Consider the following 14,861-nt stretch of genomic DNA (forward strand, 5'->3'; position numbering starts at 1 on the left):
TGTATTATTTATAAAATTATCCTCTGTAACATTTTATTCTTATATTTCGGTCCCAATGTTTTTTTAAATGTATATTTTATTTAGGTTCAGACGTAAAAGAGAACTTTTAATTAGACATGAAGAACAATTAGAAATTGGTGAGTTGAACTGGAGCAGTTACTAATCTCACTGGGATGGAACACATGTTTAAAATCCTAATTGTAAAAGATTATTGGAACGTGTTAGGTACACTTTAAGAGTACACATACACAAAAACCAGCCTGTCTGGAAGTGATTAACACACACATGCTCGCTGATGACCCTGGCGCACACACTCATCCTCAGATATGATGAGCGGCTCCTGTCGATATGAAACCAGACCAACGCTCCATTTATGAGCTAGAACAGATTCTCGTGTCTTCACGTGGGATTTTCGAAGCATCTGGCAGTGACATGTTAAACCGAACACACCCCTGTCCGCTCTGTCTTAATGCCCCCTGTGCCCTGACCCTGGACCCTACAGAGACCCCCCCTCAGACAACGCTGATGATAATCAATAACATCATCTGTTAACCCTAAACCACCGTCTTCACAATAAGCACGGGTATGTTGAAGGAGCTCCTACATTTATTACGTTTATTCTCATTTATTCTCAACTTATCTAAGATTGAGACAAATGTGACAATTCAATAAAAATTGAAGATGAAAAATGTGATGATCTTTATTGTCGGCCTGAGCGTTTGTCGCACAATTCAGAGACATTATTGGTGTGATCTAGCAGATGTGAGCTGATCACACACACAGTAACCATGTGTGTGTGTGCGTGTGTGTGTGTGTGTTTGTTAGAGACTGTACCGAAGGCGCTATGGGACGGACTGCTTCACCAGCTGTGTTCTGACACACAGGAACACCAAGGCCCTGGGGACAACACACACACTTAAACACACACACACACACACACACACCTCATATACCACATGGCAGTCTTCATATATTCGTGAGGACCCTCGCTGACATAATGTGTTCTCTTGCCCTGTACTGCAACCTTAAGCATCACGATTAAATGCCTAACCCTGACCGTTAACCTCACAGTAATCTAAACTTAAATATAACCTGAAAACTGAGCCAGAACCATCAAAACAGAAACTGTCCATACACACACACAAACACACTGAATAATCTCTGGATGAGAAACTAACAAACTCATGGATATGCACACAAATGCTGCGACACAGCCCAACACAACAGCCTAAACAAGAAAGGATTATATCAGATGAAGAAAACCCATCTTCACATTATCCGCCTTGTTTTATAACGTAATCCCAACATTCAAAGAGAAATTACACATGAACAGATACAATAAAGTAGTTAGTGGAATTTCAAATTCTGTGCATATCTTTTATTCTAAAATAAAACTGAGCAGAGAGTGAAAAATTTAAATATGAAACACACACACACACACTCACTTCCTAACACTGAGGGATGAGGAGAACAGAGACAAGAGAAGAAGGATAGAGGAGGAGGTTTGTTCATTCATCTGAGGAACAGACACTTGACCTGGTTTCTCAGCTGGAGACACATCCAGTGAAAACACACACACACACCCGCTTTTGGTCAGACATATTGGATATCTTTACCTTATAGTCTCTATGGCTATGTTTTAGTTAGAAAAGTCATCGCTGTTTCTACGGCTAGACCTGGTGTCCACATTACTCCAGAGTTTTCCAGCCTCTAAATCAGAGACTTCTATAAACACTGCTGGTTTCATTTTAGTTTGAAAGCTCCAGGGTTGTGTTTCAGTCTGAACCAACAGAAACGGAGACTTTTCTAAAGGACGATCATGAACTTCTGAAGGGTTCATGTGTTGGGGAGCAGGAATATAGATGATAATCATAGGGTTTTTAAATATTTAGAAAATGTTCTTATTACTCAAGGGCTTAAAAATAAAGGGTTGAAGGTTAAAAGCAGTCGAGATGGAAGACGGTTTATCCTCCATCAGCTCGAAGAAGACGAGGACACAGGAGTTCAGGGGAACGAGTCAGACTGAGGTGAGTGACAGGAGAGAAAGAGCAGAGGTGTGTGTGTGTGCGTGTGCGTGTGTGTGTGTGTGTGAGTCTGAGTCGCAAAGAGAGGGACAGAGCAGGGTTTAAGTGACACAAAGGAGAATTGTGTGTGTGTTGAAGTGGAAAACAAGAAAACAGACAGACGGATGGACAGACACAAAGATCCCTGAAATGCTGCTGTGTGCGCTTGTGTGTATAAGTGTGTGTGTGTGTGGGGGGGGGGGGGGGGGGGCACTGAGACAAAAAGCTGATGTCTGAAAAGCTGCCTGAAAGCTGAGCCAGTTGTCCACTGCACAATTTGATATGGAAGCGCAAACACACACACAGACAGACGAACACACACACACACAGCAGGTTCTGTAGAATCATCATCAGCTTATGTTTCAGCAACAGTGCAACAACGACTCTGCTTCAACAGCACTTCGACACACACACAAACACCCACACAGAGCTGAGCCTGTTATGAGGAAAGTGTAACAGCACACACTCATCGCTGACTCCAATAAAACACAGTACATTTATACATAGATTCAAAAGCAGTAGAACCAAATCACAACCAATAACTACTGAATATATTACCGATAAATTGATCTATACTAACGATTTGATTACAAAAGGTGTAATTTCCAGTAGTAAACCCATTGTGTTATCACAGTTTTAGTAGCTGCAGAGCACGTTTACTGCCCATTGTCCAGCAGGAGGCGACTGTCATTATCTTTAGCAGTTGGCAACAGGTGAATGGACATCACTCGTTCTATTTAATCAAGGCTACGGATTCTCTCACATTGATGTGTAAATGAACTTTTAACATCGACTGTACATGTAAAGTGGACGTACACTGTGGGTCCAGAAGAAGACCAGCAGGGGGCGACGCCACTGATTGTTTCTGTAAAAGGCTTCTTCAAAACAGCGTGATGTTCAATTAGGAAATTATGATCCATTTAGAGTCAGTTTCAGAGCACAGCGGTTCCGTGGTTAAAACCCAGAAGGTCAACGATGACTCACAATAAAAGATCTGTAGATTTTAATAACAACAGACACATCTGGTCTACTTCACAGATCTAATTTGTGAGTCTACACCGTAATATATAAGAAATAATATCATGCACATACAGCAATATGGTCACACAAACGTATGTTCAGCTGCAGTCTGTTTATTATAATCTCTTCCGTCAGCTTCACGGGTCGACAGAGGGTTAACCGCCTCACTGCATTCATCAAGGGATGCATAGACTCTATACTGCTCTGTGTGTGTGTGTGCTCTTGTAAAGATATCTTTGTGGGGACCATTTTGAGCATACACAACCCACAGAGCGAGGAGCTTTTGGCCGGTCCTTAGCTTTTAGGTTAGGGTTAGGATTTAGTTTAGTTGGTTAATGTTAGGGTAAAGTGCTAGGGAATGCATAATGCCAAGGAGTGCCCCCACTAAGATGTACAAACATGAGTGTGTGTGTGTTTATGTGTGTGTTTGCAAACATAGTGACAGTACAGAGAAGAACATGGGATTATGTGTGTGTGTCTGTGTGTACATGTATGTATGTATGTATGCCATAGTGTGTGCATTTACACGTCTGTTAATCCGTGAGACATGAGCTAATGGGGCCATAGTAGCGTGCACGTGTGTGCATGTATGTGTGTGTGTGTGTGTGTGTGTGTGTGTGTGTGTGTGTGTGTGTTTGTGTGTCCATGCATGCAGTAATGGCATGTACAGTATGTACTTTACATACGAGGCTTTGTCTTTGTCAGTGTGGCAGTTGCTCTAGAACATGGTATTAGAGTTGCAAAGGGGGGTCAACGAAGGGAGTATATGTGCGTGTGTGCGTGTGTGCGCTTGTATGTGTGTGTAGACAGACTTCTATATGGGTTATGCTTCATTTAAACCGGAGGCAGAAATCCACTGGAGGCGTTGGATGTACACATTATTCAACCGTTCCAACTGACCGACACGTTCTGGAATAAACAACAGATGCTGCAGCAAATACAACTTCAAGCAAAAAGACCTGAATCGCTGAGTTATCTAAATATCTAAAGATAAATGGAGTAACAATTTAACACAATTATGATAAGCTGTAACCACTAGGCTGCACAGGTTTAATGTTTCAGTGTCTGCATGTCGTCTTCTGACCTTCATTCTGAGGAAGCTGCTGAACAATCCCAATGAATAAAACAGTTTATAAGGATGACGCAGCGAGCACAGAACATATACACACTTCAACCTAGTGTGCATTAAAATCCAGGGAGGATTTTTCACAAGAGAAATAAACAAACACACTAAAAACCCTGGAAATACAAAGGGACCACTGTTAAACTATATTTAAAAAATGTGGGATTTAATTAATGACTAACACACAAGATCGATGAAAACCCAGTTCCCAGATTGACCGCATGAAGAATAAAAGACAACATTATGGATGTAAATAAATAAATGTATAGAGACAAATAACAGTATTACTACAGCACAGACTCTGGGTTGAATTGACTTCACCAGAGCAAGAAAACAGCATCCGTATCCTAACGATTTGGCTTCATCAGTGAGAGGAAGTAGCGATGCTTTGCCCATCTTTATTTACAGTCTGTGGTGTCAACCTGTGAACAAAATATCTGTGTGTGTCCTCTGTCTAATGAGGTGGAAGACAAACACTGAACGCTCCACATCACCACGATCTTTAGCCAAGAGCTAAGGACACAAAGACATCTCACTGCGCGCACATGCATTCACACACACACACACACACACACACACACACACACAGACACAGACACAGACACAGACACACACACACACACACACACACACACACACACACACACACACACACACACACACACACACACACACACACACACAGTGCCATGCCATGCTAATATACAAACACCCACACACACACTGTGGTCAGACTGTCTGTGTGTGATTGACTGAATGAGAATAATGAGAGAGAACCTTGGTTCGGTTTGTTCATGTGTCAGCAGAGTGAGTAACACTCTCAGGTCCTTCAGCCAATCACATGATAAACACACAGTTACAACACAGGCGAGGCGATGGGCACATACTCAACACAACCTTAAGCCGGGCACACGCTGTTCCATTCAGCCTTTTTCTGACCAGATTTTCGAATTCCAGCTTCATCGTTTGTCATTCAGATGATTTACGTGTATTGTGTAAAGTGGAATTTAAGCAGCTTTAACTCTGTCCTTCATCCTCAACCTGCTCTGCTCATGATTTTGGGATGAAACAATTAAAAACATCCACTGGTTTAAAGTCCATTGATCCATATTTTCTTATTATGTCAGCATCATAAGATCTGAACCTGGGAAGTCACAGTAGCTTCATGGAAGTGCAGTGAAGCAGCAGATACTAAAGAAAGCGGAGGAGACTTATCCCTCTGGGAAGAAACTGACGGACAGAACTGAGACTGGGTCGCTGTCTGTCTGCTCCCGTTGTTCCCATCGGGGGCCAAGTATCGACGGGGGGGTCGCCTTCCCACGTTTGCTCGATACCTCTGTCCTCTGTTTCCTGTCTGCACGACACCCGACGCCACCGCTGTGTGTGTGTGTGTGTGCGCTGCAGTATTTGCAGGCAGAGTGAGTGAGGAGTAAAGTTGCATGTTGTTCTCCTCTTGACAGCATTTTTCCTAAATGATGGAATCCCTGAGAGGATTTAAAGTTGGTGACACAACTGTGTATATGGATGGACGACATGACAGCTCCACAGAAAGTGGAGCCAAAACATCTGAACCGCGCCCCGGGTGTCTGGCTGCAGTTTAAACCCCACCGCCTTCTTCCTAGCAAATGGGACGTGAACCAAACTAAAAGTAGACTTTAGTTGAAAATAAATTATTACAAATATAAATTTTAATTAGTCATTTGATGATATAAAAATGGGCTGAGGCTGATTGAGCGTCTGTATGTGTTGAACCTTGATACCAGTGATCCACTTAATGATCACGACCAGTCCGATTCTCAAAGTTCAGACAGCAGCGCACAAACTTGCCTGTTTAGTCAAGGACTTAATGTCCCTCAGCACAACCTGAATTAAAAGTGACACAACATTTCACTCCTGACTTGGACTTTTTTTTTTATATCAGGCCTCGAAAAAGAAAAACAACTGACGGCTGAAAAACTGACTTCATCAATTTGCACTTTTCTAACAGAACTTAACTTTCTCTTTAACCCCAATCTGCCATGACCTTACATACCTGCTTTTGTGTGCGTGTGTGCGTGCGTTTGTGTTCTAAATATTGCATGAGCTTGTCACATCGTCCGGAGCGAAGCCGATGGACAGCTCAGCTGAGGCAGAGAAATGGTTTTAAGTGCTGCTGCTCCACATCCACAAACACACACAGACACACACACACAAGACACCAACACTGATATTTATGGAAGCTGGTGACAACCAATATTTCATACATGCATTGAAAATCTTTAGAAGTGTCAGTGTTGTGTTTCCAGTAGAGAAAATATTTTTCTGCACCAACACTACCAACAACAACACACAGAGATAAAAAACACACAGCTTCTCATGTGCTAAAGGTGGAAAGGATATATATACCACAAAATAAGCAGACTTACAAATAACATAAATTACAATCAGGATAAATGAACACACCCCTGGCTGCAGTGGCATCTCTATCCACCCATAAAACCATGCAATTACATACGTTGAACACTAGGGGGCAGAAACGGTATGAAACGGAACTACGGACAAGAAACATAACTGTATGGAAATGAGATGTAATTATATAACAGACTCATGAAGAAAACAATGAATTAAATATAGGATCTATGTGAAGAAGTCAGAGTCGAACTTACTATCTTATTAAAGTTTAGACTGATTTTAGAAAATGTTCTAAAAGTTTTGTGTCCAGTCGTCTCTGCTCTGCTGTGTTTGTGTTCAGAGGGAAATATAAAAGAATGTGCTTGTCAATATGACAGATATGTTCTCTGTGTTGTAGCGCCAGCGGCTAAAATCACGCTGTGAAGGACTCTGTTTCTTCAACATGCCCTTTACAGTGCCATATTTTGACTGAGGTGAAATACCGACCCACCCATTGAAAAACACAGCAGCAGTAGTTGTACGATCAGTCTGAGCCCCTGTGGTGAGACGACACTGCTAACACACTTCCTAAAGACTTGTGTAAAGCTGCTGCTGCACACGCGCTAACACACACACACACACACACCGATGTGCATGAGTGTAGAAGAGTGTGTACCTGTCAGTGTGTGTTTACTGTGTGTAGACAGGTATCTCCGCCGGTTAATGTCTGTGTCCGAGTCTCAAAGAGGGTTTTTTTCTTTGTGTGTGTCTGCTGCCATCAGTCTGTGTACATGTGTGTATGTGTGTGTCAGTTTGCATGTGTCGATCTGTATCTCCCTCTGTCTGAAGGTTTGTTGTGTGTGTCTGTGTGTGTGCTCACCCATGCTGTTGGTGGAGCTGCACCACATCAGCAGACAGCCGGTACAGAGCAGGTTGAGTGATCCGAACAGCAGGATCCTCCATGACTGAAAACGACAACAAACAAAATCCCTGTTAAACAACAAAAGCATCACAAGGAGCCGAAAGTCTCGACCTTTGGATCGAGGTCCAACACATGATCCATCATATGGACAAGCAATTCGTTTTTGTCGTTTTTTTAATGAGCTAATGGGATGGGTGATCTCTCTGATCACATATGTCAGAATCCATTTACACGTAGGCTGAGGAGAGAGAGAGAGAATAGCTTGATGTGTCCGAATAAAATCGAAATGACTATAAATCCTCAGATGAGACTCAATTGAAGCAGCGATGAACAGAAATGTCTTGATTGAAGAGAGAAAGTTGTAGAAAACACTAAATACTTTCTAATGATTTATGTGGGAAAAAACTTTTAAACTGTTCAATAACTATAACGTAGTCGTGTGTGTGAAAGTTTGTTTGTGTCATTTTGCCTGTGAGCTCAGTAAATAGACGTCTTTATAGAAAGAGAAAGATCTCAGACACGACTCTGGTGTCAAACTGCTGTCCAGGCACTTCACAACCTGATGAACATGACTGGGAAAGGCTGCCGGATGATGCATTAGTGAGTTTCCTAACCTGCGGTCGACCTGCTCTGCCAGAGATTTGGCTGAATTCTCTTACTAGACGAGGCCTTGGCCGTGTGGCCTAACATGTTCACTACAGTCTGAATCGGTTCATCACAGAAACACCAGCTCAGGGGAAGGTCACATTCAGAGCATGTGAGAGCAGAGCAGTGGCTCAGTGCTGTAAAAGAGCAGCTCTGTGGCCAAGTGACATCAGCAGGTCAGAGGAAGTCCAATTATTTATTTTACATCGTCAGACTCAGAAAACAGAGAGAGCAATGAATGAATGAAGACGACAACAAATCTGAAAAACTGAAACGATTCATGGACTTCACAGCTCACTGGAAATTTTCCAGACATTTTCCTGTTGCGTTCTCACAGAGCAACTGACTGCAGAACATTTCAGAAGCATGTTGGGACTTTAATTGCAGGTCTGAAAGCAGCACAAGAGAGGGACCGCAGCTATGACACAACAGATATTCTGTCAGGAAAACGTGAACATGATTGGTATGTGTAACAGAGACAAGATCATTTTACTTCATAGAATCGGTTTCTGAGCTCATTCAGTGCTGATCTAACTCCGGACGAGCCCCCAAATATGTTACGGACCTATAAGAAATGGCTCGTGAGGCCCGGAACACATCAAATAAACGAATCAGAAACAACTGTTGCCACTAAATAATAACAAATGTTTATTGGTTGAAACAAACAAATATTTAGAAAGGCAACAAACCAAAAGGGTTGGAGGTTCCCGGCCAAAACAAACAACAGAGAGGGGAACACTGAGCCAGCCATCGGCCGTCGAAGTCAGTGTTCACCCCCGAACTAAGTCTGCCTAAATAACCCACTACCTAAATGAAAGAAAAAGGTTATCCGAAAACAGGACTACCGGGAACCCCCGAACCAGCTACCAACATAACAAAAGCTCAAAAGGACTTCTGGCATGGGGGAAACCGGAGCCTCGGTCTCCTCACCCGTTCACCTGCATGGAAGAATAGAGAGCGAGAAAGAAATTCACAGCCTCCTTAAGTCAGCTCCAGCTGACGAGGTGATGAGTCTCACCTGAGGACTGGCTGCGTGGAGAGAGAGAGAAAGGTGGAGAGAGGCACAAACACACACACACATTCTCACACAGAGCCCCACCTCCTGGCCACACGTAACAACATCACAGGACATCAATTAAACAGGATTATAATTAAAGAAAAAATAAAACCTTGAGTTGTACGTCAACCTCTAAGGGGAAAAATATAGTGTGTGTGTGTGTGTGTCAGTAAAGAAGAAGAGGAATGGAGCAAGGGAACGAATGTATGAGAGTGTGTATGTGTGTCCTGGCCTGTCACTTTGTGTTGGAGTCATATGCCGTGGTGGGGAACGCCGAGTGCTGTGAAATCTACAATTACTATGGTGTGCTGTGTTATGACAGCACTGGGGCGTCTGGTGACAGCACTAGCCAGCGACAGGCATGGGAGACCCACTGTGTGTGTGCGTGTGCGTGTGTGTGTGTGTGTGTGTGTACATGTGGCCGTGTGTGCAAACAGAGAGACAGCACTCGGCCCAAAACATTCCCAACCCCCAGCGCCTGGAGGAGAGCGCACGCTCGTTGAATCTTGACGCTTTGCTGCCCCCGTCTGTCCGTCAGCAGCGTCACCGAGCAGTCTGGCGGCATGACGGCGTGCCAGCACAGTGAGGGTCCATGTGACACTGGAGTGACAGAGCTGCAGCGACTGTGCCAGTGCCTCAATAGCCAGGTATTAAATTAGGAACCCCGCTGATGCTTGACCTGGTTACATCATTGCCGAGCGCCGCTGCATCATCAGCGCCGGCAAACGTGTGTCATCATGCTGGGCAGAGGGGTGACTCATATTTGCATCCAAAGAAGAAGGATAGCTAGAGAGAGACGACAGTGTGAGCACACTGAGCTGCGAGTGTACTGGAAATTTTAGAGATGTTTTAAACCTGACTAAACCTGCAGAATGCCGCCGCTGCATCCCGCTGGGAGGATCGGTCCCAGTGGCAATGAAACACAAAAAACATCCTCTCCCACTCTTTGTCTACTCAGATTGGAGCCATCAGGGCTATGTGTCTCCAGGGTGGCTGTGTTCTTCTCTCAAAATAAACCTACTTACATAATGAAACGGCGGCGGCAACAGTGCTGGTGTGTTAACCCAGAGTTTTATTGCTCTTTAGTTTTAGTGGCAGAAACGAGAAATGAGAATGTTTTTCTGTGAGCTGATCAGCTTCTTTTTACAGTGTTTCTGTTGGTGAGGAAGTGACTGTAGTGAAAACTGGAAGAATACAAATATCTCAGGATGAAGCAGACAAAGACTTCAACTTGGACAGACGAGGAGATTCCAGACTACCTCTAACTACCTTTAAAGACTTCAGAACAAAATATCAGCCGTCTGTGTAAAAATAATACCTGTACCGACCTGTAAGAACTCCTGCATCGGTCTAACCGTGCCTGAAATCAGATGTTGACAAGTCTGCGTTTTATTTCGAGAAACAAAGGGGAACAGGAGACGTGATGGGGGGGCAATATGCAGTGCTGAGGAAGCACATCTCTGCTTTCGCTGGTTTGAACTATGTTTGGTTCGTAAGCTGTGTACGACACCGTGTAATCCAATCCAAGGCTCTATGGGGAATCAAGACCCCCTGCTAGTGTGTGGTCAAAGTGGATTATAGCACAATAACGCTGACACACACGCACGGACACACATGCACACACATACACACACACACAACAATCATGTCTGAGCTTCTTTCACGTTCATTATCATGCCTCCAGTGGTTTCTCTGTAATTTTTACATCCCAGTATGACTCTACATCTGTCGCTGTTTTGTTCTGATGCATTATACTTTTTTTTTCATGTCATCTAATTTTAGAATAAGAGTGATTTAGAAAATAATTCCCGACATTTGAACTAAACATGTTTTTTTCTGAGTAGAAAAGTCAGTTGTTGTTCCTTGTTTTCAAAGCAGAGAGATTAGTTTGGTATCTGAGGTTATTTACTGTTTGTTTAGGCAGCTGCATTGACCGTTGCACCTTTATTAGCATTTAAATATGTATAAAGCCCGACCACCTACAAACGGAGCAGAACCACTGAACTAGAAAGGGTTTTGGGTCATTTTGATTTCGGACGTTTGGAGCCTCCTCCTCCATGTCAGCAGATGGGACATTGACCAGAGTTGCGTTAAATAAATGTTGTCAAAGATGGTTTCTGTTCTTTTAGGTAGTCCTTATCACACATTTCTTCAAGTGTTCATGGTTCCGATAAGTTTGGTTTAAATTAAATAATTGATAGAAAATGGGCTGTAGAGATGTTTCGATAAAGATACCAGCATCAGAAATCCCTCAGACACTGCCAAAAAAAAACGTGTCAGGCATCGGCGGGTCCCAGATCAATGTACCGGTTTCATACCACGTCTTTAAATTATATTAGTTTTAGATAAAACTGTACTTTTCTTTTACTTCTTCACTGTTGCTGTGTACTGCCACAATCAGCACAAGAGGTCAGCGTTTGTATCCAAGATATAGTGGAGAAAGTGGAGATACATGGCCCATTTGTATTTACAGATTGGTTTTGGTTATTTTGTCACAGTGAAAACATTGTAGCTGACACACAACTTATGTTGTCTGTGAGTTACAAAACAACCCAACAGGGACCTCCTTTAATTGAGAGAAGTGGATAAGCAAACGTTAAAGTTTCCTATTCTGATCCTCCTATTATAGAAGATTGCTTTAAAAAAAAAAAACAGTTAAAAATGGATCAAACTGACAAGGGAAGGATCTACGATCTACTGATAGAAATTAAGACAGGACACAGAGATGAAATCTGGGAAGCTGCTCATGATCACAGCTCAATCTGTGAGCTGGTGGACTTCATCCCTGCTGCTTTCACTGGAACACAGTGACCTACTCTGGAAACAGGATTACTTGAGGTGTTTGGGTTTGACTCCGTGTATGAGACATAGAAACTAACCAGATTAGAGCATAATGGGATTATAAAGTGAGGATTTTACAACACCAACGGTTGAGTGAAAACCAGTAAGAGGTTCAGATGATACGACCGGACCGGTTTGGTCCGTTTACTACTCAAAGCCAGAAAATATCATAAATACAAATAGTAGATCGGGTTTCAGAGCAAAACCAAGTTTGAAATTTAAGTTTTACAGATGCATTTCATTTCATCTCACACACACACGTACACACTTACCCGTCTATCTGAGGCAACCAGTCGGAATTCTTGCCGGAGTTTCCCAAAAACTGATCTGTGTGTCTTCCTGAATGGATGGATGGTGCCCTGTGAATTAAGAAATATAGAAAATAACTATGGGGACCATTCAACCATGAATGAAATGACAGTTGACAGAAAACATTTAAATTTATCAAAGTGGAATCAGATTCATCTCCTCAGTCACAGTGAAGCAGAAGAGAAAACACTTGAGCTTCACCGCCACCTAGTGGTGAGTTAGTGAATAACACTGACTTCAACTACAGAGGAAAATAAGTTTCTAAACTCCATTTGAAAGATGATTTCAGGGTTCAGTGTGTGAACAACACCTTAATACACCTGCTAATAAGTAACAAGTCTGATCTGACAGTGATTTGCTGTCAGGCAGGGGTGTGGTTCATCAGGAGAGCTTTCAATTAATGATGACTATTTTCATTATCCATTGATCTTCATACTTTACTGTGATGTTAGAGGAGGAAAACACCAATTGTCACATTTGAGAACATGAAACCATCAAATGTTTGATTTGAAAACTTAGTTAAACAACTAATTGATCCCTAAAATAATAAAATCATAAACTGTTGACTATTTAATTATGTGTGAGTAGCACACGGGAACCCCTCGTGCAGCTGATTTCCCTCCATGCTGAAAGAACACCACTCGATTTGTCGTAAGTGAGACACGAAACTGAAAGGTAATGACGAGCTGGAGGAGAGATGCCAGTTATTCATCTGTGTTGCAACAAACAAGGTTCTTGTCTTTGTAAGTGTATTTGTAAAAGCTTTCTGCAGAAAGGATCACACAGGCAAGGAGGCAAAGAGGCAATGGAGGTTGCAAGTGTGATGAAAAAAGTGTCTGTGCTCATATTTAAGTCTCTCTGTGTGGGTGACCTGCTGACCCCAAAACAAACAAGGGGGGGATGTATTGTGTAAAGCATAAACAAATAAGTTATTAAGTGAATTTCCATTACATTTCACCTTGGAGACCTGCTTCTGCATCTGTTCTGTGTACTAAAAGATTACAGTTACGCAGTCGGTCGGCACACGTCGGCCAGTGCACATCTTTGTTTGTTTTTTTTCGTCATTTTACTTGACAAAGACTCGTACCATCCAGCAACAGAAAGATAAATGACATTATTCCTTGAGAAAAAGAAAACTCCCTGAAGAGCTGTGGGTCTCAGACTGTCTGGGCTCAATGGGTTTTCTAAAATAAAACTTGTGCGCACAGCTACAGCAGTGATGAGATCATGTGTCTTGAGATAATGGTTCAAATATCAACAACCACCTGAAGAAAAAAAGAGAAGGCAGCAGAGGTGAGACTCACCAGGACGTACGTGTCGTGCTCGTGTTTCTTCCTGTGCACGGAATCATCTGTGGAGGAAAACAGAAACTTTACGTCAAAACTAAAATCAGAGGGAAACTAATCTGAAATGAAAATTTGAGTGTGTTGAAGTTCAGCCTTTAATGCATAGTTTTTTTCGATTCTCTTTCAAGAACGTGGTCTTTCAGAATGAGAGTAGTACTCAAATAGTTCCTGCCTGGGCTTAAGAGTTGCTCTGCTTGTGCACTTGCGCTTAGATTTCTTGCGCTTTAGCTTTTCTTCTGCTCTTCAAAAGTTCCAAAGCAACAGAACAGCAGGTGTAGCGTCGACAAGTGGGTGCGCTTGCCTGTCCTGGCCTCTACGGCTTTATTACAGTTTTTTCCTATCGTTTTCGGTCATGTACCCATACTATGGTCACTTTTCCCTATCACTTAACACAGTGGGCTTTAGAGACACACACCTCTGCATATCTGTTAACCTTTGGTGCAAAATGCACTACAACAACCACACCACAAACAATGCTGCCATAACTTAACACATGTTTCCTCTCAGAACACTATGACCTAAAAAACACTAACATCTTGAAGCATTGCCAATTGCATATATAAAATGTTGCTGTGTCCTCCAGTTTGGCGTAGATTTCATGTAGTGTTGCATTGAAAAAAAGAGAAAAAACACAGACAAACACTTCTTTGGACTACAGTAATAAAGTTTGTAATATTACAGTATGACAATCCAAGCCAAGTATCTGCTGACAGTGTTCATATGTCGGTTTACCTCCCACAAAAGATGTCACAATTGAGTGTGGTAAATGTACTGTAATTGTAAATACAGTAAATACTGTAAGTGTTTTATGAGAAACTGAGAATAACAATTTTCAGTTTTTGTTATGCAAATTACATACAGTAAGTACGTAATATATGATCCAGAAACAAATCACAAACACAACAGTTTTTTTCACCGTGCTTTACTTTTTGGAGATTTTGTCACAGTGCAAGTGTTACACAAAACAGAAAATACATTACAAAGTCAAAAAATGTGTTCTAACAAAAAATGCAATGCACAAAACCTGCACATACTGTATATTACAGTAGCCCAACAGTGGCGCAGAATTGGGCTAATCCCTCCTACTATCCTCCTCTTCCTCTTCCTCTACCTCTTCCTCTTCCTCCTACTCCACCTTCACCTCCACCTCCACCTCCACCTCCAC

The 14,861-nt window shown here is 42.4% G+C and overlaps 1 protein-coding gene across 1 annotated transcript in view; it reads right to left on the minus strand.

The window, feature by feature from the left end:
* Positions 1–14,861, minus strand: part of slc30a6 (solute carrier family 30 member 6) — a 40,890-nt gene that overhangs the window by 24,341 nt on the left and 1,688 nt on the right. The window contains exons 2-4 of the mRNA XM_061087276.1: positions 13,655–13,701; positions 12,314–12,400; positions 7,457–7,541 (exon numbers count right to left, since the gene is read on the minus strand). Of these exons, the coding sequence (XP_060943259.1) occupies positions 7,457–7,541; positions 12,314–12,400; positions 13,655–13,701 (219 nt within the window). The remainder of the gene's footprint in view (positions 1–7,456; positions 7,542–12,313; positions 12,401–13,654; positions 13,702–14,861) is intronic.

The sequence above is a fragment of the Limanda limanda genome, chromosome 15 (genome assembly GCF_963576545.1).
Source record: "Limanda limanda chromosome 15, fLimLim1.1, whole genome shotgun sequence".
Taxonomy (NCBI): domain Eukaryota; kingdom Metazoa; phylum Chordata; class Actinopteri; order Pleuronectiformes; family Pleuronectidae; genus Limanda; species Limanda limanda.